Source organism: Acartia tonsa, chromosome 1, assembly GCF_053477335.1.
Source record: "Acartia tonsa isolate MP-2025a chromosome 1, ASM5347733v1, whole genome shotgun sequence".
Classification (NCBI taxonomy): Eukaryota; Metazoa; Arthropoda; class Copepoda; order Calanoida; family Acartiidae; genus Acartia; species Acartia tonsa.
The window spans coordinates 20594050-20621546 of record NC_137260.1 but is presented as its reverse complement, the minus strand read 5'-3'; the positions used below and the strand labels follow the sequence as shown (position 1 = coordinate 20621546).

The window sequence follows — 27497 nt, the reverse complement described above, 5'->3', positions numbered from 1 at the left end:
TATGTAATTCTGACCTAAACTTTTGATTAAATTTTTTCAGGAAATTTGAGAAAACTTCGGCGGTTTCCCTAAAATTCGTTAACAAATTTAAACAAGAACTTCTCTATAATGCATATTTTAGGTTAGGTTAAGGCAAGTGAATGTTAGAAAAGCCATGCAGTAAATTGCCAGGTCCTGAAAAGTTAGAGCTAGCAGTTCGTGCTAAAATAAGTGAAGAATTTACCAGACCATGGATGATGCAATGTTATTTGTTATCATTTAGTAGTGACAAGCCTCCTAGCCCCTAAATGGATACAGAAGGTTGTGGAACTCAAGAACATGGTAATAATAGATGGTGCAATGTTTATTATTTTCATTATTTAGTAGTGACAAGCCTCCTCGCCCTTGTGTGGATACAGAAGGTTGTGGAACCTCAAAACATGGAGCTTATATATTGTGGAATGTTTATTATTTGTTGTTATTTAGAAGTTATAAGCCTCCTAGCCAATTTGTGGATACAGAAGGTTGTGGAACCTCAAAACATGGCGCTTATGGATGGTGCAATGTTTCTTATTTGTTATTATTTAGAAGTGACAAGTAGGGTTGGGCCGGATATCCGGCCATTTTCAATATCCGGCCGGATACCGGATATTGAAACTATTCGGCCGGATATCCGGCCGGATATCCGGCCATTTTCAATATCCGGCCGGATACCGGATATTGAAACTATCCGGCCGGATATCCGGCTATAACTTTTTTTTATATTTTACACCAAAAATCTCTGCTTTTTAAAATTTTAAATGGCTATAATTTTCTTATTATTGAAGCTAGAAGAACATTTTTTTAATATGTTTATCTTTATGTAAATTTTATATATGAAATCTCAAAAGTTTATTAATAAATTTTTTTTGCTACTTTAATATCTGGTAATTTAGCCGGTTATCCGGCCGGATATCCTGTAATTTGGCCGGATAACCAGATATTTGCCGGATATCCGGCGTTGGCCGGATATCCGGACGGATACCGGATATCCGGCATTTGAAATCAGCCGGATATCCGGTATCCGGTATCCGGCCAAAAAAGTATCCGGCCCAACCCTAGGGACAAGTCTCCTCTCCCCTTTGTGAATACAGAAGGTTGTGGAACTAAGAAAATAGACCTCGTGGATGGTGCAATGTTCATTATTTGTTATTTTTTAGAAGTGACAAGCCTCCTAGCCCCTGTATGGATACAGAAGGTTGTGTAACTAAAAAAATAAACCCCTGCTGAATGGTGCAATGTTTATTATTTGTTATTTTTTAAAAGTGACAAGCCTCCTAACCATCATATGGATACGATGCTGCGAGTATTGGTTTAAAAAATATGACGTAACAAAAAAAATTAGCCAATGAGAGTCCACTACGCATGCCGCCATTGGTCAATAACGGCCTCTCATTGGCTAATTTTTTTTGTTACGTCATATTTTTTAAACCAATACTCACAGCATCTATGGATACAGAAGGTTGTGGAACTCCAGAAAAAGGACCTCATAGATAAGGCAATGTTAAATATTTGTTATAATTTAGTAGTGACAAGCCTCCTAGTCCTTATGTGGATACTGAAGGTTGTGGAACTAAGAAAATAGACCTCGTGGATGGTACAATGTTTATTATTTGTTATTTTTTAGTAGTGACAAGCCTCCTAGTCCTTATGTGGATACTGAAGGTTGTGGAACACCAGAACATGGACCTCATGGATGGTGCAAAGTTCATCTTTTTCAGGCATATTCTTTAAAATATCTAAACAAAAAATAGGATCAAGAAAATTTTCAAGAATTAAAACATGCACATAATCTGCTTAAATCTTTTAAACTGCACAGTCAATGGTCATGTATATTGGCTGAGACATTTTTTTTACTTCTCTTTAATTTTGATGAAATTGAGTTTAATTTAGGGAGAGAAGATTGAAGAAAAAGAAGAATTTGCTTGGGGTTTTTGTTCACATAACTGCGTTCTCAGGTTCGAGTGCTGTTTTACTTGCACAAAAAGTAACCATATTTTTTTACTAACAAGGATTAAACAATCCATTAAATTTTGAAACATATTTTAACAAATAAAGAGTAATTATACAACAATTTAACTGCAGAGAACTAAGTCCGCCAGTTTTCCACGAAGAAGCTTTGGTTACTGTTTTATCTCAGACAAATTGTCAGAGGTATATGTCTTTAGAAGAAATGCTGCTCTATGACTAGTCTTCATTAGTACGTCCTTTATTTAAAAATATGTTTTATGTTTTATGGTGAATTTAAAGATATTAAATATAAATATCTACAAAAAAACAAATTATCAAACAATAAAATTATCATTTTCAGCAAGCTTTGAAATTGTTGACAAATATAAGTGGAGTATTTTATTAAAAATCGGTTTCTTTTAAAATTTTCTTATTATTATTAAACTTTTATACATTCAGTATCCACAAAAAGATTTACGATATGATCCAAGAGGAAAATCATAAATAAAAGCGAAAAGAAAAAAATATATTGATTTAATTGAACAACTTTTTTAACGAATCAGCAGAAAATCTTTCAAATTTTAGATAATTTGTTTGCCTATTAATTTAGATTATTAGATGGTAAATTTGAAGCCCCTAGTGTGCCTTTTAATCCATCTCTGGAGCTCTGCGCGGGGAATATTCTCAAAAAATCAGGTACAAATTATAAGAAATTTGAAAAACTAAGATACCTAGTGTTACTATCTTGCATATTAAAAGAAAAATTACGTTGATTCTTTTCGACGTTTTATTTTTCTCTAAAATTTGAAACACTAGGTATTTTGAAAAGCTCTATAAGAATATTATTTTGTATTTCCAAAAAAATATATACATAACCAAGAATGATAACATCTATGATTCGCACTTTACGGTCCTAGTTGACTTTGTGATTCCTTATTTTTGTATTACAATTGATAATTTCTTTTTTTATTGAATGTATTTAACCATGCCAAAAGTTAGATAAATGTTATGTTATGTAATTAATCATACAGTAATACAAACATTCATGCAAGTTTAAAGACTCTACATGTATGTAAATTAAAAATTTCCTGCCAATTTGTAAGGGGGTGGGGTGTTTCTTTGCCCGACTAGGCATTTTGAGGGAAAGCATATATTCAGGGACAATCATAAGAACACAATTAATATATAAAAGCCTTGCTTTTAAAAGTTAGTCAATTACGTACAGAAAAAAATAGGAGCAATAAAAGATTTCTAGTTAATTTATTTTTCCATTTAGATAATAAAAGAAGGGAAAATTCTACGATACAGGTAAGTGATCTTAAAAACAAGGATGACAACATCTAAATATAATGCGAAGCCCAGAAACAGTAGGTTAAAAGGACATTAACACTCGTAGAGTGTCAGAATTGAATAACCAGAATATACATGTATGAAGCAAAATTGTAAGTAAATTTGTTGAAAAATTGCTTCATGCAGGATAATGTTTAAGGACATACTTACATTTTTTACGACTTAATTGCAGATTTGCTTCGCTTATAAGATTATACTTTGTTGTCCCAGGAATAAGTATACCAAAAATCAGATCAATGGGATAATTAGATCATATAAAAATTTGTTGTTAAAAAAGTGAAAAAATCAACATGTTGAAAATAGGCGTACTTACATTTTTGTAACGATTATAGAGTTGCTACGCTTTCTAAAAGGTACCTAACTAAAGGGTGAGCAAAAAAAAATGCGTACCTTTTTAAAATTGAAATTGCGCGGCTTGTGTTAATAGTAGAAAAATGTTATGCATATCGTTAGAACCGCTATGAAGTCTATTTTTAGGAAACGATTCCTGTGCTACGCATAGTTTAGGAGCTACGTGTTAAAATGTCCCAACTGACTTAAAACTTGACTTGCGAGTAAATTTTGGGACATTTTACCATCTGGCTCCTAAACTATGCGTAGCACAGTACCCGTTCATATATTTCCAAAAAATACAATTCATAGCGGTTCTAACGGTATGCGTAACATTTTTCTACTATTAACACAAGCTGCGCAATTTGAAATTAAAAAATGTAGGCATCTCTTTTTGCAAAATATCTTCTCTAATTTTTAGTTATATTTTAAAATTTAAGTCAAGTTTTACATCAGTTGGGACATTTTAACACTTAGCTTCCTAACTATACTTAGCAGAGGAATCTTTCTTATATTACCAAAAAATAGAGTTCAAATCGGTTCTAACGATATGCATAACATTTTTCTACCATTAACACAAGCCGTGCAATTTGAATTTTAAAAAGGTACGCATTTTTTTTGCTCACCCTTTATTACGGGATCGCCATGCAAAATTTGAAATTGATAGGACAATTCTAACGTGCCTAAATTAACGAAAAAAGCTATCCGTCACGAACTTACGGACGGACTGACCCTAATTATAGAAAAGCTTCGCTCTTAATAAACTAAGGTTAATTCCGTTGTCAGTTGCTATTTTCTTAACATCTAAAATTACGTAAAATTGTTTGGCATAGTTTATTTAGTTAATCCATCGAAGTGCCTTGTTGAGCACAAATCCTTTCCCTTAATTTTTTAAAATAAATTGAAAATAATAGGTTGGGGGGGGGGTGGGGGGGTTAGGGATTTTAAGCTTTGGGGTGTTAACTCGCCGCTGGTGTCGGTACTGCGAGATAGCGACAAATATATTTATCGAGATATTAAGGGACAGACGGACATACAGACAGACGGACAGACATCAAGCTACTTTGTATTATAAATGATCAACATTGTTCCTTAAAATAATTTTAAATATAGGACAGAACACGAAAGAAAAGGGAGCTGAATTTACAAATGGACAGGTTAAGAATATTGTATACATACATACATATACTTAACAAATGCTTTGTTTAATTCAAACCTACATTTAAATATAAACAAAAAAATGTTACATATCAACTAAATCAAGTTAAATAACAAAGTTTTTATTTAGAATTAAAATGGAAATTTGCTTGGGACATATTCATAAAAATTCAAGTAAGATTTACTAAAACTTTTATACACAAATATGTACGAATGTTTTGACCGGGAACTTTACATAAGTAAACTAAAATTAAAGTAATTGACGCACTGTAAGTGTTGTTATTGAATAAATTAATATTTTTCATTTCTCAGGATGGAAAAAAAGGAGAAAGAGAGAAGTCTTACAAGTAATATTTTTTCTAGTTTATTTTAAATTACTCTTTCTTTTTAAAAGTTAAGTTGGTTACTAAATAATACAGGGAGAAATATTCTGTTGATATTTTTTTAGCCGAAGGCACCGGCTAAAAAAACTGGTTTTAATCTTATGATTGTACATTTTTGTATTCGTAGAAAGCTGGATATAATACGATGCTAGACATAGTTTTTTCGTATGGATGAGAACAGGTTCCTAACAGATTCCTAAGTTATAACCTTGCAAATTTGTAATGGTCCATTAATTCATACTATCGGCTACGCCCCCTAGAGGCCTCTAGGGGCACTTGAGGAGGGGGGAGTTGAATTTGATAACCCAACTTTTCATTTTAGATTTAAAAGGAAAATTAAAAAAAAAAAATTGTGGGGGGGGTTTGTGGGGGGAGGGGGTGGTACTCTCCCCAAAATAGTTATAAATCTTCCAGGAACTATTAGAAGCTACCCTTTAAGTGAGAACCTGATGGGTTCAGCGGTTAGCGAGATCTTTCGGTACAAACACACAGACAAACATCCTGTTACTTTATTATAAGGATTAAAAGTAAAACTCTTTGGGAAACCCGATTTTAGGGCACAACTTGTTGAAGTATTTTTTAGGGTGTACAGCCCTTATTTCTTAATGTATCATTAAAAGTAGCATATGTCCGTATTCTCTGTACATTTCCACACAAGCATATATAAAAAATTTAATTTTTCCTCCATTAACACTGGAGATTTTTAGAGCTAAAGTTTTGAAAAAGTGACTGAGCAAAAAGTAACTTTTAACATGAAACGACTTTTTTACCAAAATTAAGGTAGAAATCCTTTTATTTTTGTTACTAGCAGAAACTTTATACAAAAATGAAATAAAAAATTTAGATTTTAAGTTAAAAGCATTTTTTTATACATAGTTTTTGAGTCTTTTAAGCTTAATGGTATTTTTAAAAACATACTTATTAGGAAAAATTGTTTTAGATTGAAAAACCAAATAAATCTTTAGGAATTTGACAGGAAAATTGTTTTTGTTTCATAATCCTAACTTTAATAACAAAAAAGTTATAAAGAAAATAAAATTACAATATAATGATTTTTTAGTCTAAAAAGCTTAATTAAACCCCTATTTTAAGATGAGATGTCAGAAAAGGGGGCGGAGCAACTGTCATAATTAGTCATAATTAATCCTTTTCATAAATAAGGGTAGGTAAATAGCTTGAAATTTGCAAATAATCAATTCATTTAGTAGTATTTTTTGTCTTTAAAAATTTATATTTTTTGGTGGAATAAAAAAGAAATAATTAGTTGACTTGTTTTTCTTTGTATATCATTCTTCAGTTATCAGAAAGACATAATATAACCATCCAAATATTCTAAGAAACCCAAAAAAAAATTTTTTCTCAGTCACTTTTTTAAAACTTTAGCTCTAAAAATCTCTGGTGTAAATGGAGGTAAACTTAAAATTTTTATATATGCTTGTGTGGAAATGTACAGAGAACACGGACATATGCTACTTTTAATGATACATTAAGAAATAAGGGCTGTACAACCTAAAAAATACTTTTTGAGGGTCATACTGTATATTTTTTCTGATATAAACCTCAATAAAATACGAAATACGTGATTTATGATTGATTTCTGATAGGAGTAAGTGGGTTAAATCAACCAATACTTTTTACTTAAAAATAAAAGAACACTGTACATTTTTAGGAAACAGTTCTAAGAAAAGTGATGGATAATAATGAGCTGGTTTATTTGAAAAAAGTTGGGTAAGTAGTTTTATAAAAATCCTTTACATTTTAAAGAAATATTGAAGTTGTCAAAAGTTTATTCAAATTAATTTGGACTTACTGTTGCACTCTATCCATTGAAAGAGGGAACATTCTGGACTTAATAAGTAGGGGACTTTTATTAAATCTTGATGGGGTAGTATAAACCAGTAGTATTCAAACATTTTCACCAATAATTTAAACTATAATAGTAATTATGTCTATCATAATTGGCGGTGTACAATGTACATTTCTTATTGTATAAAGTCTTATCCTGACAGCACATCTTTGGAATTTTTTTAGCTGACAGCAGTTAAAGTTTAGTCGCTTTCAAATGGGTGGCTGCCGAGCCCTAAAAAATAAAAAAAATACATATCTTCTTTTAGAATATTATATGGATCTTAAATATGTACTTATATTTTCTTTAAAAACTTCTTTTTCGATGATAGTTAGCTATAAAATATATAAAATCATCCATATAATTGCGCATCAAAATTTTACATTATTTTATTTTATGTTCCTATGAAAAGAAGCAATCATTTTCAACGCGAAAAGCTTGATTTATAAGGCTTAACTCTCTTACTAATGTCTGTAACTATGTATCTATTAACCCGCGACCGTGGCTCAGCACGTAGCGCATCCGCTCGTCGTCGGGAAGGTGATAGGTTAGAATCTCGTTCCAACACCGCGTCATAACTAAATACTTTAAAAATGGTTCCTACTGCTGCTATGTCAGATGCGCGACATAAATAGACTGGATGGACTTCTCAGTCAAAGGTCGTGCAATCAAAGTGTTGGTTATCTGATGGGTGTTGGTTACCCTAAGCGGTTCATAAAGAAATTTTGTTACTTCACGTTACAGGTTTAAAATCTTGCAAATTACTATACTATAGTTTTGTATGTTTATAAGTGAGCTGCCCTTCTTATGGACAATATTGTCATTGTTGTACTTGCGACATCTATAATACAAAGTAGAATGATGTCTGTCCGTCCGTCTGTCCGTCCGTCCGTCCGTCTGAAGCTTAAGATCTCGGTAACCACTGAACCGATTGGATTCTACTCTTCAGGGTATGTACCTACTGGTCCTGTGGTGGTTTAAGGCTATTTTCTTGGGGGGTGGGACACCCCCAACCCCCCCAAAAAACAAAAAATCCCCCCCTATTTTTTTTTTTTTTTTTTTTTTTTTGCAGAAGATTTCCTAGGTCCTTTTTTTTTGCAGAAGATTTCCTAGGTCCTTTATTTTTTTTGCAGAAGATTTCCTAGGTCCTTTATTTTTTTTTTGCAGAAGATTTCCTTGGTCCTTTACGAATTTCACCTTAATTTTTTTTGATCACCTCTTGGGGCAAAGCCCCTAGAGGCTAGGGGCGAAGCCGCTAGTTTCATAATAAAGTACTATTATAGTCTAAAGACATAAATGCACTTACTAAAAATGTCTTTTTTAACTGTATATAAATATAAGGATATTTTTAAAATTCCAATATTCTAAAAATTCCATTAAGACATATTAAAGAAAATTACTTTTATAAGTCTCTTTCAAAATCTATTTACATTCTTTTAAAAAGTGTCCTTACAAGAGACTTTCAATATTCAAATGTTATATAATCAAGTAAAAACAAAGTTTTTTACCAGAAAGTTAATTTGTTGAATTCAAATGAGCACCGACGAGCGCATTGACATTTACTACTAGGAGTAGCTTAGCTAATAAAATTGTACAAAAATCAGAGCGAGAGGGGACAATGGGCAGCTTATTACACAAGTCCCCATAGTTTTATAATAATATTTTCTTATCCGTATGCTTTACAACTTTGGGAACTTTTAATTATTTTGAGCGGTTGGTTTTTAAAAATTGAGATTACTAATTGTAATCTACAGAAGGGGTAATTTTATGTGTTGACATTTGGGATGAACATCAAATAGGCGGCCATTGTCTTATCCCTTTGGATCCCTGACAAAAATATTGTCTAGTGATGAAGTTGAGTTAGTGGAACCTGCAGAGGAGGATGGGAAAAGATTAACTAGAATCAACAATGAAAGCCTTACTGATGACATTGGAGGTGTTGACGCATGCCAGGTACATTTCATTCATGGCCAGAATTAAAGGACAGAAAAAAATCTAAAACGAGAACAATGATGACAACATCCATTAGTACAAAAATAATTAATGGACGGACAGAATGATATCGAATTTTTTCAGTGGTCATAAATAAAGAATATTTATGTATACAAACTCACGAGGCCTTACCCATCATATTCATATTTTTGAAGCATGACTGAAAGACCAATGGACCACATTAATTGTGTGCACGATGCTCGTTTGTTGTATATGATATCTTATTTTCCCATTTTATTCTAGTTTTTATTGTTTGTGCGTTGATATCTCAGTTCTTTATTTTAAGGCAGCTTAATATAGGCCTTGAAATTATTTTATGCCATTTTATTTTTGAATTTAAGCCTTAATATTCTTAAAGGTATTTTTATTCACCCTCCATCTCCAAGTACAAGGCCCCTAGTTCTTGAAGCCACAGGCGATAGTTTTCAAAAATTATAGAGGAACAGTAATGAAACAAAAGGGAACACAGTAATAGTGTCTGACTGATTATGACGTAACAAAAAAATTAGCCAATGAGAGGCCACTATAAATTTTACCATTGGTCAATAACGGCCTCTCATTGGCTAATTTTTTTTTGTTACGTCATAATCAGTCAGACACTATTACTGTGTTCAACAAAAGGATATTGCTCAAGCAATGACAATGAGAAAACAATATTTAATTTTGAATTTACTCGACTCTCCAGAGTACAACAGCTTGAGTCCTAGCTGGACAAAATGTCTCAAAAATCAGCCTTATTACGTCAAAAAAATTAGGGAGAAGAGAGAAGTGGGAAAGAAAACCCCTAAAAAAGAATAATCCCTCATTTCCATGACGTCACAAGGCTAATTGTTTGTTGTTCAGCTACTTAAAAAACTGTCTTAAGTACTTTAAATCTTGTAGATAGACCCCATAATGCTTAGATTTTTTGATGAGGAATTTGGCATACAAAAGAAAAACCTGTATCAAACATCGAGAACTAGGCAGAGCTGTCATGGCTGAGTGTTTTATGGGTTCGTCTTTTTTTATGCCAAATTAGCAAGGATTGACTTAGAAACCTAGTTAAGGTGTCTATAGAAAGTTCTTTACATGCCCCATCAAAAACTCAAAACATAATGGGGTCTATCTATAAGATTTTAAATACTTTAGACACTTTGTGGCTTTTAAAAAAGATTAACCTGTCTTAATTTGAAATAAAACATGCACTCTCCACGTAGAGAAAAAACTCTCCACAAGGGCTGGGTCTCGAGCTGTAGTACTCTGGAGAGGTGAGTAGATTCAAAATTCAATGTTGATTTCTTATTTTTATTTCTTGAATATGAATTGTAAATTTTTTGACCAAAACTGTAGGATTTATATTGAAAAAAAAACACCTTTGAACTATATAATTCCTAATATAGTAAAAGAGGACATACAACATTATATAAAGATGTATGAAACAGAAGTCTTGCACAAAACATATTGATAAAAAGATACAAGTTATCATGTTTAATATCGCTATTTCTCCTGTCTTTTATTATTTCAATATGGTTTCTAAATTTGTTTTTAGTTTAACTTAGTAACAGTAAACATTCTTATCAAAATAAGGATTAACTTTAAATTATCTTTAATATATATACCCTAGATATTGAGAAAGTTAGAATCAAAATAGTTTTTAAACTATTTAAACTTCGTTTCCTGAAGATTTTGATGTCTTATACTGTACTATTAAAATCAAACTTTAAACACTAAATTATTATATTAGTAATTCTCATATGAAGAATCCTGTATTGATAAGGTAAGGTAAAGTCTATCAAGAAAATTCATAAATCCAGTTTAAACACGTCATATTTAATTATTCTTTTAGTTAGTATTTTATAATCTAAGGTGAATTAGGCACGATATTATAGCATAGCATTCCTTTACAAAACTTATTCTAAAACACTAGGCCAAATCTAAGACTAAAGAAATTCTAACCACCTTAGCCGACTAGCCTCAGAAATTTTGTATGATTAGGCCCACATATAAAGTTTTTGTTCAGATAACTACACAATTTTCTTGATTATACAACATGTATTATTATTTAAGTCTGTTTTTCCTGGTTTGATTGGTTATGCTTCGCTTAACATGAATTTGTCATTCTTGTTTTCTAGAATTTAGCCTAGTAACTGAGTCAATTAGAGCACATTTTACAGATTAATAGATTTAAGTATCTAATCAATAACGATATTAGATTTTCAGTATTTACCACTGATAATTGAAAATTATAATGTTATATTTTGAAGAAAACTTAATTGTTAATCTTACCTTGTATTTTGAAAGTTAATGAGAAAAACAAGAATTGATGTCGAGAAAGGGGGACATTGTAGCTCAGTGATATAGTTTTCAGTAAAGATTACTGCAACTTTATTTAACTCGAAATCGTAGATGTAAAATATTGACAAGCATCTAAAATAAAACAAGGATTACGACATCCATAAAAGCGAAGCTCTGAAATGGAAGGACAAACGAACATTAACACTTGTTGAATGTCAGAACTGAATATTAATGCACATGTCTATATACAAAATTATAAGTAAATTTGTTGCAAAACTGATTAAATACATGTTTTAAATGGACGTAGGGACTTTCTGGTAACGATATATAGAGTTGCTGCGCTTTTAAAGCCGTACCTAACTGTTAAAGGAATCATCATGCAAAGTTTGAAATCGATAGGAAAATTCTAACCTGTTTAAATTAACGTAAAAAAGCTAACTGTAACGGGCGGACCCTAATTATAGAAAAGCTTAGCTTTTAAAAATGGGACAAAGAAAATTAAACACGGAGCTAGATCTTTTAAATCATTTAGTGGTGAGCTAGATCGAGGTGAGCCGAACCGATCTGGCTCACCACTAAAATGATTTAAAGATCCAGCTCAGTTCATCATGACTGATTGAATGCGAATGGTGCTGTTTTAGCTTAATAAAACAAGAATACTACCTACTCTAGCATATAAGCCTTCCAATTACTTGTTATGCATATGTACTAGCGGCTGCGCTTTTAGCATTTAAGGGAGTGTAGCCAGTAAAATAGCAACAAATCTAAAAATTAAATTAGCCTAAATATCAGTATCTACGTAAAGGTTTCCTTAACTGGAGAACTAGAGGTTTTATCTTTAGAGATCTTATAAGTCAAACAATATAATCCTTATGATTATGCAGTCCTAATTGAATGTTAATTTTCTAGGGGGACAGCGGAGGCCCCCTGTGGGTGGAATGGGACGACAGAGCAGTATTGATAGGTAATTTTAGATTTTTAAAAGTGAAGTTTTTCTAAATTTGGGTCGGTTTGTAAGTACGTTGGCATACTATTTCTTATAACAATAAGGTAAAATTTGGAAAGACTAGTAAACTTCTTTTTATTATAAACCAGGGGTGTATATAATCCAACTCCCACCCCCCTCTCCCTGTTTCTTTCCATTCATAAGGTTCCATTTATAAGAAGTATTTAAGTAGGATTATTTGTGAAGTTATTTTTACAAGTAAATTATAATGTAACAGACATTCTTTCTCTTGGTATTCTAAGGCATTGACACATTTTTAAAAGCGAAGCTTTTCTATAATTAGGGTCAGTCGTTCCGTCCGTCACAAACGGATAGCTTTTTTGGTCAATTTAGGCATGTTAGAATTGTCCTATCGATTTCAAACTTTGCATGGTGATTCCTTTAGTAGTTAGGTACGATTTACAGTGTGGCCACAACCAAAAAAATACTAATACTGAAGAAAAAAAGGAAATACTGAAAATACTGAATCCTAAAATAAGAAAAAATACTGAAATACTGAACAAAAAAATATAAATACTGAATAAGTATTTTTTATATGATTCCTCATTTCAAAATTTCATATATCATAGCTTTGTTAGGGGGATATTTTAAAGATCTTTTAATTTTGCCTCTTAGATTTTCTTGCACCAATTAAGCAGAAAATGACTGATAAATATTTTAAATGATTACAAAACTTAAATACTTTTTAGTTGAGTTAAGAGCATGCTAAAAAACTTTACCTTCAATAATCATGCAAAGTACTCACCTTAGATTATTCATTCTATTAATAGACAAAAAAAATATCTGAAAAAATACTGTATAAAAGCATCTCAAATATCTAAAAAATTTATATTTGAGATGAAATTGAAAAAAAAAATTTATATTACCATCATAGACGCCCAAGCTTTTTATTTTGGGGGGGGTAAAATTTTTTAAGGGGGGGGTAATTTGCTTTTGGGTGGGGTAAAATGGCGCGCGAAGCGCGCCGCAATTTTTTTTACCCCCCCCCAAAATTTTTACCCCGGGGGTAAAATTTGCTTTGGGGGGGGTAATTACCCCCCTGAAATCTGTTGGCAGGGGTAAATTTTGTTTACTACCCCCAAAATTTACGTCTATGGACGTCTATGATTACCATAAAAAAAGCAAAATTAATGTACAAAGTTATAGGGTAATTTAAAGGAAAGTAAAGTGAGGCGCGAAGCGCCGAAAAAAATCTGACAACTACTTGAAAAAACATCTTATTTATGCAAAATTTTTTGGAATTTAAGAAATAATGAAAATACTGAATCATGAAAATTTCCAAAAACTGAAAAATACTGAATAAAATTTTCAAATACTGAATATTCAGTATTTACTGAAAATACTGAACCCTCAATTTCCAAATACTGAAGAATACTGAATATTTTCAGTATACTGAAAAATGTGGCCACGCTGGATTTAGAAAGCGTAGCAACTCTATAATCATTACAAGAATGTCCGTACGTCCATTTTAAACATGTTGATATTTTTACTTTTTTAACAACAAATTTTCTTGTGATCTAATCATCAGATTGATCTGATTTTTGGTATGTTTATTCCTGGGACAACAAAGTATAATGTTTAAAGCAAAGCAACTCTATAATTTAGTCCTAAAAATGTAAGTATGCCCATAAACATTATCCTGAATCAAGCAAATTTACACTTACAATTTTCTCTTCAACTCTTATACATTTATATTCTGATTATTCAGTTCTGACACTATATAAGTGTTGATGTCCGTTTGTCCTACAGTTTCAGTGCTTCGATTTTATGGATGTTGTCATCCTTGTTTTCAATAAATTTATATTATAATATTATTGTATGGAATTTTCCATTGCAATATCATAACAAGGGCATTAATTACTAAAAGTAGATTAAAAATAATGATAATGAAAAATTAAGATAATTTGTTTAGAAAATGTAATAATTAATAAGCAACTATTATGAAATATCATGAGCATAATTTTACTAACAAGAATGAATCTAGCTATAGAGCATCTGATATACCTATAAAATAAATTGAATATTGCACTTTCAAAATTTGCATTCTTTCTGTATTACATTTCTAGGTACTGTGTCACGTGGCAAACTTTGTGGAACTTTGAATAGGTTTGTAATCATTAATCAGTAATTTAAATGCATAGTTTAGTCTTCAAAACAAAATATGAAAAAAATCCTATTTATTTATTTAATGATTTTTAAAAATGATGCTTTTTAAATACTGTTCAGAGATGATAACAAAAGTTTTTTTTTTTAAATTTAATTAGTTTACATTTAACGATTAATATTATCAAATATATAGCTAAATAAGTAAGTTAACTTACTTTTAAGAAAAACACTAGTTTTAGAGTAGCTCTGCTTTTAAAACTTGTATAATTGATAGAGAATCAAAAAATAAATAAGCCACACATTTAATTAGTTTACATTTAACGATTAATATTATCAGATCTATAGCTAAAAAAGTAAGTTAACTTACTTTTAAGAAAAACACTGGTTTTAGAGTAGCTCTGTTTCTAAAACTTGTATAATTGCTTTGGTCTTAAATATGAAAGAAACATACAAGAATTTATCTAGAGGTCTTAATCATCAGTTAAACTCAACTCAATTAAAAATCAAATGCTATGTCAGTTTCAAAGCGACAGTAATTAAAAAAGAAAATTCCGAAGAGATGAATTGTCTAGGAATAGGTTGAGTCATCCAGCAAAATTTTTAATTTATAATTTGGAGATTTAACAGAGGTTTACACGAAGCTGACATGCGGCTACCGAGCCCTGTTAATTAATTTGTTGTAAATATTTTCAGGCCTGGAGTATACAGTAGAATATTACCAAGTTTAAGATGGATATATGAGATTACTAAAGAATATGGATGCTTTACTATGTAGACGATGTATTTTACAATATCGGAAATGGAATTAATTGACTTCTTATTTATTAAAACACGAGAAGATGAGTAAAGAATTTAATCTTATGCCGTTACCTTTATTGGACTAATATAAAGTAAGCCAATAAACATGATTACCATAGGCGTCCAAGGGGGGGGGTAATGGGCCATTTGGCACCCCCAAACGATTTTGGGGGTGCCGTAGGCACCCCCAAAATTTTGTGAACAATACCCCCCCCAAAAAATATTACCCCTACCTTGGGGGTGCCGTAGGCACCCCCAACGATTTTGGGGGGGGTATTTACCCCCCCCAAACGATTTTGGGGGGGGTAATTACCCCCCCCCAAAATAAATGTTCTTTAAAAAAAAATTTTTGGGGGGGGTATTTACCCCCCCCAAATTGAATGTTCTTAAAAAAAAATTTTACTGTCCAACCAGTTAAAACAGTTCTTAACCATGATAACAAAAAATTTAATAGTTTGATCATGTTTTATTTGCTTGGGCCTTTATAAGGGCTAAAACCATCCCGGGGATCTATGATGTAATTGTAAAGCACTGAAGATTCCATAAAATAGATACCTAACTAAATTAAATATTTCATTAAATAATGAAAAAGAATTTCTATAGGCGATTTCTTTTGGGAGGATGTCAGGGTGTCTCAAAACTAGTTATAAAACTTACCAGGACCTATAAGACGCTTCACTTTAAAGTAAAATCATATTGGTTCATTGGTTAGTGAGTTAATTATTGTATTTTTATGTTCTAAAGAATGAGATACTACTATATATTTGAATAGTAGTGGCGCCCTTAGCATCTAAGAACTCGTGTTTTCTAAAGGGTAAAAAGGGAGGAGAAAAATAGCCTAAAACCACTCAAAGGATTGACCTATAATAGTGTGGAACCATCATGGGATCTATGTGAAGCTTTCCTAAAAAGGAGAACTCAGTATTAAAAGTAATGAAATCTGAAGCTATAGTCAAATAAACCTTACTTACTACTTTATGTTATAAGATAGTACTTATTATTAACTTAATAGATTAGGTAGATGCTTTTTTTACATAATTAAATTACCCCCCCCAAAAATTTTACCCCCGGGGTAAATTAGTTTGGGGGGGGTAATTACCCCCCCCCAACAGATTTGGGGGGAGTATTTACCCCCCCCCAACAGACTTTAGGGGGGGTAATTACCCCCCCCCAATCAAATTTTACCCCCGGGGTAAAAATTTTGGGGGGGGTAAAAAAAAATTTCGGCGCGCTTCGCGCGCCATTTTACCCCCCCCAAACACGAATTACCCCCCCCCTAAAATTTTTTACCCCCCCCAAAAAAAAAAGCTTGGACGCCCCTGATGATTACAAATGTATTTTAAAATCTTTTCAACAAAGTTTAATCAAAAATTTAATCTATTTATTATTTATTAAAAAATTTACTGGATAAAATCTACATAAAAAATCAAGTATAAAACAGATCAAATCTTATTATTTACTAGCGTCTGCAACTCCTAGTATCTAGGGGGGCAATGGATATTGAGGGGCAGAAAAATAGCCTAAAACCATCTCTGTACTTATAAGAAACTTCACAGTGAAAGAGAACCACATCGGTTGAGCGTTAAGCGAGCAGATCTTTCGCTACAGACAAAAAAACTTACTACTTTATATAATAGGATAAATAAATATAATTAAAAACCTTGTAATTATACAATTACAAGAAAAACTAGAACAACAAAAATCTTAATCAATGTAATGATTTACATAAATAATTGATGAAATTATAGAAAAACTGCCTAAACTTAAAATGCTAACAATAAAACACAAAAAAAGCATAAATTAAACTTTATCACAGATAACTTCAACAACCGATGCCTCCATGAGAACTGGAGGTTGTTGGAGGCTGCGTAGCACTGCAGAATACATTATCTCATCCAACAAATGATGAACAATGTCCTGAATAAAAAAGGTTTATTTTTTGTTTGTGTATTTTCCGTAAAGTTTTGTGTAACTATTTAGAAAATTGAGCTTCTTAAGTTAAACTGTTCTTAAATATGACAATTTCATTTATATACACATGATCATAATCTAGAACAGTTTGACTTAATAAGCGCGTTTGAATAAACGGTTACACACAACTTTATGGAAAATACGCGAAAAAAGAACCCCCTTTTTCTTGATTTTTTCCCCCAAATAGTTACATATTCCTCCCCCCCCCCCCCCCTGTCCGTGTAAAATATTTGCTCTGGCCAAGAAAGCTTTACGACAAGAGAATTTACTAGGTAAGAAAAGGTACTCTGTGACGTAATATGATCATTACCGACCACTGCGGGTAAGATACATGTAGAGTTGCTTCGATACCAAACTAAGTAAGTTATACCTCGTCTTCGACGAATTTCCACAAGTGCAGTTGCAAATAATGACAGTCCACTTGGATCTGTTGTAATCCATACTTGGAAAAGGTCTTCAACCTAAAACGAAAACAATTCGGACTGTTTATTTCTATTCGTTTTATATTTTGTTACTTTTGTAGGTAGTTCTTTTATCTTAAAATAAACTAAAAGAGCAAATAGTATTGACGTAAATTGATTTATCTTTATTAAAATTCATTGTGCATATAAGAATATGGTTCAATTATATTTTCAAAGAAAATATCTTCCCATTTAAACCTAATTATTATAATTGTAATTTTTTTAATCAATAAATTACATAATTATTGATTATGTTGTGAGCTTAAATCTAAGAACAATGATTTTTATGATTTTGAAAGAAAATGTTACCAATCAGTTGAATAATTGTGTTTTTTTTTATGTTAGGTATACTTTAAAATCATTTTGAAGCTGTATGCACTTTACAATAAGCAACACATATACTAACATGCTAAAATAAATGTTCACTATGAAACAGTAATTATTTTGCATTACCTGACACATTCCAATAAAGTTTTGAGACCAAGCTTAATGATCAAAGTTAACACAGAAACCTAAAAAAAATTTGTTGTAAAAGTCATTTTAACCAGAAAGCGGGCCTGGAACAATAGAAAAAATTGCCCCCCCAAATTAAGTCCAGATTTATAGAGTAGATCCAATACTGTTTATTATCATGACTATTGTCAGACAGCCACGACCTTCGGCTAGAAGTCTTACTGGTGCAAAATAATGAGTTGAACCTGTTTTTAAACCAAGGCCAGGGTTTTATCATTTAGGCTACATGTATGACAAAACAGAAAAAAAAACTTTTTAATATCTTTAGTTATGAAAAGGTTCAGAAAAACGAGCAGACGCGCTTAATTTAGTTTATATCACACAAATAGCATAAAAAATGTACACACAATGTCTAATTTTGATACATTAACATTAAAATATAAAATTCATTTTACGTCAGTCTTTTCAATAAAATATATCTTTTATGACTTCCAGAATTAAAGTACCCAAGAAAACAAGATGATAATATACGTCCAAGGGATGTGAGGTAAAGTGGTGAGTGTCTGTCTGTCCGTGTCGAGCGAATGGTCTGCTAACCGTGGAACCGATATGGTTCTCCTTAACAGAGATCTTCCTAAAAGTCCCCCCCCCCCCAAAAAAAAATACGATTACTTTTAGAAATTAAAAGTGGAGGGTCTTCCCTCCAAGTTTCTCTTAAAGGCTTCTAATAGCGTAGCAGTTGGTAATTCTTAAAAAGGAATTCAATATATTTTCTTGAGATTTCAATTATTGCAATTGTATCAAAAATGAAAAATATTTTGAACAACAAATTCCAATTACCTTGGTGGGTTTAACAGGGGTAAAGAAGTCGATTCTCTCTGAGAACAATTTCTGAATATTTGTGGCCAGACTGGAATCCAGGTTTCCATAGTTGGAGAATACAGACCTGGCTCTGGAGGCACCTCCCAACCTTCGGGTACTCTCACCTTCATCAAAGTAATTTCACACTTTAAAAAAAATGTTCAACTGAATTTTATGATCTAATAAAGAGGATACTAACGCAAATGAAATATTGTGTTGCCTCAAACCTTATTGTTAATAAATTAAACTTTTAATATTTTTTTGTTAATTATAATCCCAGAATACTATTTTACAAGAGAAGAAATAAAAAACTAGGTACATTTTGTAAAAAGAAATGGCTAGGTATCTTATCTGTTAGACAATTAAGTTAGAGATAAATCAGGTTTATTTTCTTTGTCACGGAATAGATCCTTCTCTTTTGACAATTTTAAACAGGGTGCTCTTAATCTCATAATATTATTTCTTGAAAGAACAATCACAGTTTAAAAATTTAAAACAACTGAAATAATAATATATATTTTTTATTAAAAATTGGCTATTTTAACTGTCGGGAAAGTTAAAGCCAAATAGTTTTTCTATAATCATGAATACCTGAGCGAGGCTTTTTCTGACCTTCCTCATACAGCTGACCTACTTGGCTATCTAAAAAATTGTATTTCTCTACATTACGATTAAAAATGTCATTCCTGTAATAGATAATCTCTATCTTTAAATTGTTATGTGTATTTTACCTATTAAATTAACATCATCCACAATTCTTTTCATGACGGCCCTGACAGCTCTGGGCTCCACAGTACTCAACCAGTCTCTTGCCTCCACACTCTTACCAAGTAAGAGGGAGAGGTCATGTGATACAACTTGTACATATCTAAATAATAATATCAAATGCAAGTGGACAGTGCACAGTGCTCAATTGGGCATATATAACAAAACAGCATTAAACTATACACATGACTATCTTACAAGTGTTTAACACTTCTATATTTTAAGCTTAAAGCCAGGTAACTGAAAATAAAAGCGAAATCATAGTAGGTAGTAAATTCATTAAATAAATGAAACGATTTTGGGATATGATATTTTCTAAGCTGCTAAATTAAAAAGATTTTTCTTGTGAAGACTTCCTTTGTCACTTATATAACTTTCTTTCTGTCTTATTGAAATTTTAGCAGATTGATTTTTATTATGAATGTTGTAATTGAGAGAATATATTAAATTAGTATACCTTTCAAGAAGTAGTTGTGATGTGTTTGACATAGCAACTGTCAGCTTGCTTGTGTTTGGGGAATCTGGCAGGCTGAATTCTTCCTAAATCAGAATATTATTGGTATAAAAATGCCATATTTGCATTTTCTATTGACTTTTGTCAGTTGTATAATCGACTTTTATTTAGCAAATTTACTAGTGCTAGTATTAATGCTTAATTTGGAATGATATTTTATTTGCAATAAAATGTATCTCACGTGCGATATTTAATATTTTCATCAAACTTGCTAAATTTTGTTATATCCAGATATTTATGAAAGACTTACTTCTGTATAACTTAATTTATAAAATAAAGATTAATGATTTGCAAATTAGGTTTAGATTTCGACTGTAATACTCATACTTTCTTAAAGCGTATTGTCAACAAGGATGACAACACCTATTAAAGCGAAGCTCTGAAACGTTATGACAAACGAACATTAACACTTGTAAAGTGTCAGAACTAAAAACTCAGAATATAAATGTAAGTCTTAACAAAATTGAAAGTTGTTGCAAAAGTACTTAAATACAGGATAATGTTGAAGGACATACTTACATTTTTAAGACTTGATTATAGATATGCTTCGCTTAAAACATTGAACCTTGTTGAAAAATGTGTACAATTCTACACTAATAACAAGTGATTTAATACCCCCTTCTAGCCCCCCCCCCCGCTCATAGACCACCTAATATGAAAATTATGAACAAACTAGAGTGAAATGAAACCTGTGTATATTTGGCCAGGTATGAAATGGTGGATAGATGAAGACCAAGGCAGGTTCTGGACAGTAACAGCAGCAGCGCGGGAGGGACAGTTACATCACCTAAATTTTTAAAATTTAATAATCTATGAAATTTGTTTCGGTAGTTGAAAGTAAGGATAAGACAATGGCCGATAAACTTATGTACCTTCCCAATGATGATACAAAAATTACCCCTAAGGTAGATTCAAATTAGTGGTTCAAACGTTTGATTCCTTATTTTAATGAACGAATCAGTCAAAATTTACTGAAGATCCCAAAGTTGTTAAGCCAACAAATAAGAAAACGCTACTAAAAACTTTGGGGACTAGTATAACAAACAGCTTATTGTCCCCTCTCTATGGAATTTTAGGGAAACAATATTTAACTACTTAAGTAATGGTAAATAGAGAAGGGTTACAGTAAAAACAACTTATATAAATAATGTACTTGAAAACTTTTAAAGTCGGTATAGGAAAGGGTTTTCTGATTCGATGAATGAAATGATTTTCAAAAGGTTAAATATTTCCATAAATATTTTTTAACTCAATAATACGTAGGTTATAAAACTCTGCTGAATTGTTAATTCATTTCGAGATTTTTGCGAAACTGGTTGCAGAAAAAAGTTTTAAATGGAAAGATAATTACCTAATATATTTTTTTTTACCTGTAAATTTATGACAGGTGTCCCTGATGAACCAGAACTGTTTTAGGAAGACAGAATTCCAGATAAGATCTCTGCTGAATCTGTTTCTAAAGGTAGCATTGCCACAGAAGGTTAATTGGGGATCTGTGAACCTGAATTAACAATAGTTTCATAGAAAGCTTCTTTTCACTTGAATAAAAAATTATGCCTCCAACTTTTAAGAGACGAAGGTAAAGATAAGTAGCTTGAAAACGTTACTTTATTTCAATTCTTTAATTACATACAAACAAATCGTCTAGAAAATGATTAACTTTCAAAAATACTGCTGATAAAAAAGGAAATAAAATTATCTTCTGAAGGTTAATTTAATAACAGGCAGTCTGAAACACTAGTTTAAATGTAGAGTATCTTATTCTATTATATAAAGTACTAGCGGCTTCGCCCCTAGCCTCTAGGGGCTTTGCCACAAGAAATTTGATCAAACCAATTTTTCGTGTTTTAGAATTAAAAGAAAAATTTAAAAAATAAATTTTCTTAGAGGGGGGGATTTTTTTTTTTTTTGGGGGGGGGGAGGGGGGTAGTCGACCCTACTATTTAAATTTTAGTTTAAAAAATAATTTTGTTTTAGGGGGGGTTGGGGATGTCCCATTCCCCAAGAAAATAGTTATGAACCTTCCCGGGACCTAAGAGAAGCTACCCTGTAAAGGAGAACCCGATCGGTTCAGCGGTTAGCGAGATCCTTCGCTACAAACAGACAGACAGACATCGTTCTACTTTGTATTATATATTGAGGTTATTTTGTCTGTAGCTTAGAATGTAGCTTCACATAGGTCCCGTGATGGTTTAAAGAATTATATTTTCAGATTTAAGTCTTGGGGTGGTTTTGATTATTTATCTGCTTTTTCCCCTACCCCTTCAAGTACATCGCTCCTTGATACTTAGGGCGCAGCCGCTAGTTTATTAAAAGTGTTCCACAACAAATGTTTAACCAAAGTTATAACAGTTATATCTAGAAATCTTTCCTTTAAAATAATTAAATAAAAGTTTAATATATTTAATAAACATATAGGTGAATTTCATGGAATTAATAAAATTAAAAGTTGATGTTAGCATCGGGATTAAAATCTAAATTAATTTTAATAATTAGAATTGTTAATTCCATAATCTATGAAAGATTTTGTATCTTTTGCTTACTTATTACTAGATGTAATTCATAGGTAGTAATATTCAGGGATCTTAAGGAATAAGACAATTAATGAAAAATTAATATAATTATGCATGACCCCAATAATTATAAACAAAATTACCTATTTTTTGGATAAATGAGATACTTTGATAATAAAAAGTTTGGACACAATAAGTTTAAAAAAAACCAATAACCAATAAGTTTTTGACCAACAAACCTTTGGTTTGTGTATAATTTAAAGCCCAATGTCCCTCGCTCCCTGAAGTAGTATGTAAATATTTAATACTAAAGTTGGCTCAATATAACTATCTCGCTATTGGCTAGTTTTCTATAAGTACATATCTATTTATCTATTTCTCAATAAATCAATTCTCCTCCCCCGCCATTACTATCTATAATACAAAGTAGAACGATGTCTATCTGTCTGTCTGTTTGTTGTTGTTGTTGTTGTTGTTTGTAGCCAGGTCAGGAAGCAGATAAATTTAGTTACAATAGTCCAAGAAATTCTGCGCTCTTTTTGGGCTGCGTCCAGAGGTCAATTGGTGATAAAATAGTGGGTTTGAAAGTACAGTTAAAAAGATGCTCAGTTGTGTGGTCCGCTATGTTACAGTCTGGGCATCGTATGCTCTTTGAAGTGTCAAATCTTGAAATTGTTGACTGCAGAAAAGTGCTGTATCCTGATCTTAATTGGGCTAGTGTGCTCCTCGTCTGTCTTGAAAGTGTTTTTTCTTCCTGAATATTAATTGCAGGGGGTCGTGAATTTAAAACTTTATTTACAGGATACTTATTTCTGCAGTCTCTGTGAGCATCGTCATGGATCTTCTTTAGTCTCTTCTTGTAGTTCTGTTCGACCGGTGGACCATCTCTGAGGTAGGGTTCCACATGGGGGAGGTGGTTGATGATGGTGTTCCTCATGTTCCTGGGCATGGATGGTTTATGCAGCAGGTGATGATTAGGATGAATTGGGCGGTGCATGGAGAGTAGGTACTGGTTGGTAAGCATATCATTGTGTTCCTTCACCGGGAGAAGATTAGTTTCTTGGTGAAGGTGGCTGACCTGAGTCAGCTTGATGCAACCAGTTGCTACTCTCAGAGCGTTGTTCTGTGCTCTTTGCAACTCACTCCAATTCGTTGCGCTCAGAGATGGTGTCCAAACCGGTGCCCCATAGTTTAGAACTGATCTTCCTATGGCCTTGTAAGTGTTTACAATCGTCTCCTTTGACTTACCCCAGTCAGTCCCTGACAAGCACTTCAGCACGTTGTTGCGCTGGGTCACGTTCTTCTTGGTGGCGATGGCGTGCTGCCCGAAGTTGAGCATCGGGTCGAAGGTGACTCCAAGGATCTTAGGGTGCTTGACAGTCGGCACATCTTTGCCCTTGATGATGATGGGTAGGGTCATGCTTACTTCATTGCTGAAGGTTGTGAAGATGGTTGCCGTGGATTTCTCCGGAGAGATTTCCAGACTGCGTTCCTTGAACCAGTTGACTAGTTGGTCAAGGTAGGGGTTGATTTCATGACAAATTTTGTCAATAGTCGGCCCCGAGTTGAGTACCTGGCAGTCATCAGCATAGGATATTAGTTTGATGTTACCGGGTGGTGCTGGTAGGGTTCTCATGTAGAGGTTGAAAAGGAGTGGTGACAGTACTCCTCCCTGAGGTACTCCTTGTCTGACAACCCTGTATTTACTCTTGCAGTTGCGGAAGACAGTATATTGCTGTCTGCCTCGGAGGTAGCTGCAGAGAAACTTGATGAGGGTGTCGGACAACTCGAGGTGCAGGATATCTTTCAGAAGAAGCTCGTGGTCAACAGTGTCGAATGCTTTGGAGAGGTCAATGGCAACAAGGATGGTGCGGTGACAGGGTTTCTTCCTGTTGAGGTTGCTTGCGATGTGGTGGTTAACTTCCTGAAGAGCGCTCACTGTTGATCTGTGCTTTCTGAAGCCATGTTGATGATCCTGCAGGTCTACAGCTGCTGAGACTTCTGGGAGGATGAGTTTTTCCAGAATTTTAGCAGCTGGAGACAGGAGAGAGATCGGCCGATAGGATTTACCTTCATCAATCGACTTACCCGGTTTGAGAAGCGGGATGATCTTGCCTACTTTCCAGATGGATGGAATGATGGATGTGTTGATGGCGATGTTAATGAGTGTGGCAAGATATTCTATACCCTTGTCTCCAAGGTGTTTGAGCATGATGGGAGAAATACCATCAGGTCCGCTTGCCTTGGAGTTCTTAGAGGTTTTAATTGCCTCTTTGACCTGTTGGGGGGTATAGTTGTACACCTTGTCAGCCTTCTTCCGTTTTATGTGTCTGATGGTCTGACGGAATTGTTTTGATGGTCTTTTGGGGGCTGATGGTGTGTATTGTCGATTGAGGAGGTTTACAATCTTCCCATTTGCTGAGATGATCCTACCATTGAATTTGATGGCAGTGTTGGTAGGCGTTTTTTGAGGTTGACAGATGCCTTTTATTGTTTTCCAGTACTTCTGAGATCCTGCTTCACATTTTTAGTAGCGAAGCTACTCTATAATTCACTTTGTCCGTCCGTCCGTCAGTCCGTCCGTCAGTCAGTCCGTCCGTCCGTAACGCTATGGGGGAAATGGGATTTACTAAGCTCCTATAAAAGATAGAATGCTGAAATTTTTTGACAACATTCCCATCACTAAGGAGCACAATTGACCATAAAACATCATTGGCGGTCAGACCGCTTTTTAGCAGGTTTTAGGCTATTTTTATATTTTTCACATTTTTCTCCATATCTTCAGTGTTTATGGTCCGATTTTCAAAATTTTTTCAGTTACAGATATCAAAATTAAATTTCCCGTCGTTTAAAAGAACAACCATGAAGGCCAGACTGTCTTTTTAGCAGGTTTTAGGCTATTTTTATATTTTTCACATTTTTCTCCATATCTTCAGTGTTTATGGTCCGATTTTCAAAATTTTTTCAGTTACAGATATCAAAATTAAATTTCCCGTCGTTTAAAGGAACAACCATGAAGGCCAGACTGTCTTTTTAGCAGGTTTTAGGCTATTTTTATATTTTTCACATTTTTCTCCATATCTTCAGTGTTTATGGTCCGATTTTCAAAATTTTTTCAGTTACAGATATCAAAATTAAATTTCCCGTCGTTTAAAGGAACAACCATGAAGGCCAGACTGTCTTTTTAGCAGGTTTTAGGCTATTTTTATATTTTTCACATTTTTCTCCATATCTTCAGTGTTTATGGTCCGATTTTCAAATTTTTTTCAGTTATAGATATCAAAATTAAATTTCCAGTCTTTTAAAGAAAACAATCATGACGGCCAGACTGCCTTTTTAGCAGGTTTTAGGCTGTTTTTATATATTTAACATTTTTCTCCATATTTTCTGTGTTTATAGTCCGATTTTCAAAATTTTTCAGTTATAGATATCAAAATTAAATTTCCCGTCTTTAAAACAAAATAACCATGACGGCCAGACTGCCTTTTTAGCAGGTTTTAGGCTATTTTTATATACTTAACACTTTTTCCATATCTTCAGTGTATATGGTCCGATTTTCCAATTTTTTTAAGTTAAGGATTTAAAAATTAAATTTTTTGTCGTTTTAATAAAACAACCATGACGGCCAGACTGCCTTTCATCAGGTTTTTGGCTATTTTTATATGTTTTACATATTTCCCCGTATCTTTGTTTATTTTGATGCAATTTTCAAACTTTTATGGGATATCAGTATCAAAATAATTTTTCCCATTGTTATGAGCATCTTTAATATAATTTACTTTGACCATCATCATCATGCAAAATAAAACAAGGTTTCATGTTTATTTTATCCAATAAATCTATTCTTGATTTTAGTAAAAACCTTTTAAATCTACATGTACGTCTTCCCATCGACGATTTTTTGTGCTTCGCTACTTATGGATGTTGTCATCCTTGTTCGAGATGTTCTTGCCATTGTGATTTTCAATGTTCGTTGATCTCATTTCTTATTTCCTTGTTGAGAAGTTGGTAACGTTCACTATCAGGTTGTTGCACCCGGAGCCTGTCTCGTTCATTGATTTTATTGACGGTGCTTGAGGGGATGTTGTGGTGAACGTTAACAATACGACCTTTAGGAATGAACTTTTTGGCCGCAGCATTCATGATTTTCCTGAATGCCTCTGGCATGGCAGGGGGGTGTACGCCCCACATCTACGCCCACCCCCGTGGGATCAGCGCCTGCCGAACCAAAGCTCCAGAAGGAGCAGATGAATTACAGTTCTGTCTGTTTGTAGCGAAGGATCTCGCTAACCGCTGAACCGATCGAGTTCTCCTTTACAGGGTAGCTTTTCATAGGTCCCGGAAAGGTTTATAACTATTTCCTTGGGAGATGGGACACCCCCAACCCCCCCCAAAAATGAAAAGTACCCCCCCCCCCTAAATTTTTTTTTCTTTTCAAAACTAAAATTAAAATAGTGGGGTCGACTATCCCCCCCCCCTTAAAAAAAAAATTCGCCCCCCACCCAAAGAATTTGATTGGAATTGGTTTGATCAAACCTCTTGGGGCAAAGCCCCTAGAGGCTAGGGGCGAAGCCGCTAGTCTAAAAGAAAGAAGTAAATATTTATTAATTTAAATGATTTTAAAAAGATTTTTTCAATTATATTGATCTTGGTGCAATAAAGCAGGCTGTTTTTTAAATGTTAAAAATTGGAAGATTTTATTAAATAAAAGTAATCGCAAATATACTTAGTAAATAAGTAATTACGTT

At 33.0% G+C, this 27497-nt stretch overlaps 2 protein-coding genes across 2 annotated transcripts in view; one reads left to right on the top strand and one right to left on the bottom strand.

Annotated features, from left to right (window-relative positions):
* LOC145314721 (uncharacterized) overlaps positions 1-15326 on the top strand; it is a 43463-nt gene extending 28137 nt beyond the window's left edge. Inside the window, exons 12-24 of the mRNA XM_080154752.1 lie at positions 1646-1739; positions 1912-1976; positions 2104-2172; positions 2579-2664; positions 3245-3276; positions 4762-4805; positions 4937-4980; positions 5119-5153; positions 6859-6917; positions 8883-8988; positions 12211-12265; positions 14374-14413; positions 15107-15326. Of these exons, the coding sequence (XP_080010878.1) occupies positions 1646-1739; positions 1912-1976; positions 2104-2172; positions 2579-2664; positions 3245-3276; positions 4762-4805; positions 4937-4980; positions 5119-5153; positions 6859-6917; positions 8883-8988; positions 12211-12265; positions 14374-14413; positions 15107-15188 (811 nt within the window). The 3' untranslated portion in view covers positions 15189-15326. The remainder of the gene's footprint in view (positions 1-1645; positions 1740-1911; positions 1977-2103; positions 2173-2578; positions 2665-3244; positions 3277-4761; positions 4806-4936; positions 4981-5118; positions 5154-6858; positions 6918-8882; positions 8989-12210; positions 12266-14373; positions 14414-15106) is intronic.
* Positions 15327-16533: 1207 nt separating this feature from the next.
* The window catches only part of Vps51 (vacuolar protein sorting 51), a 29778-nt gene continuing 18814 nt past the window's right edge, over positions 16534-27497 (bottom strand). The window contains exons 17-25 of the mRNA XM_080154728.1: positions 21607-21737; positions 20926-21023; positions 20180-20262; positions 19689-19825; positions 19549-19599; positions 18937-19082; positions 18097-18155; positions 17553-17643; positions 16534-17128 (exon numbers count right to left, since the gene is read on the bottom strand). Of these exons, the coding sequence (XP_080010854.1) occupies positions 17012-17128; positions 17553-17643; positions 18097-18155; positions 18937-19082; positions 19549-19599; positions 19689-19825; positions 20180-20262; positions 20926-21023; positions 21607-21737 (913 nt within the window). The 3' untranslated portion in view covers positions 16534-17011. The remainder of the gene's footprint in view (positions 17129-17552; positions 17644-18096; positions 18156-18936; positions 19083-19548; positions 19600-19688; positions 19826-20179; positions 20263-20925; positions 21024-21606; positions 21738-27497) is intronic.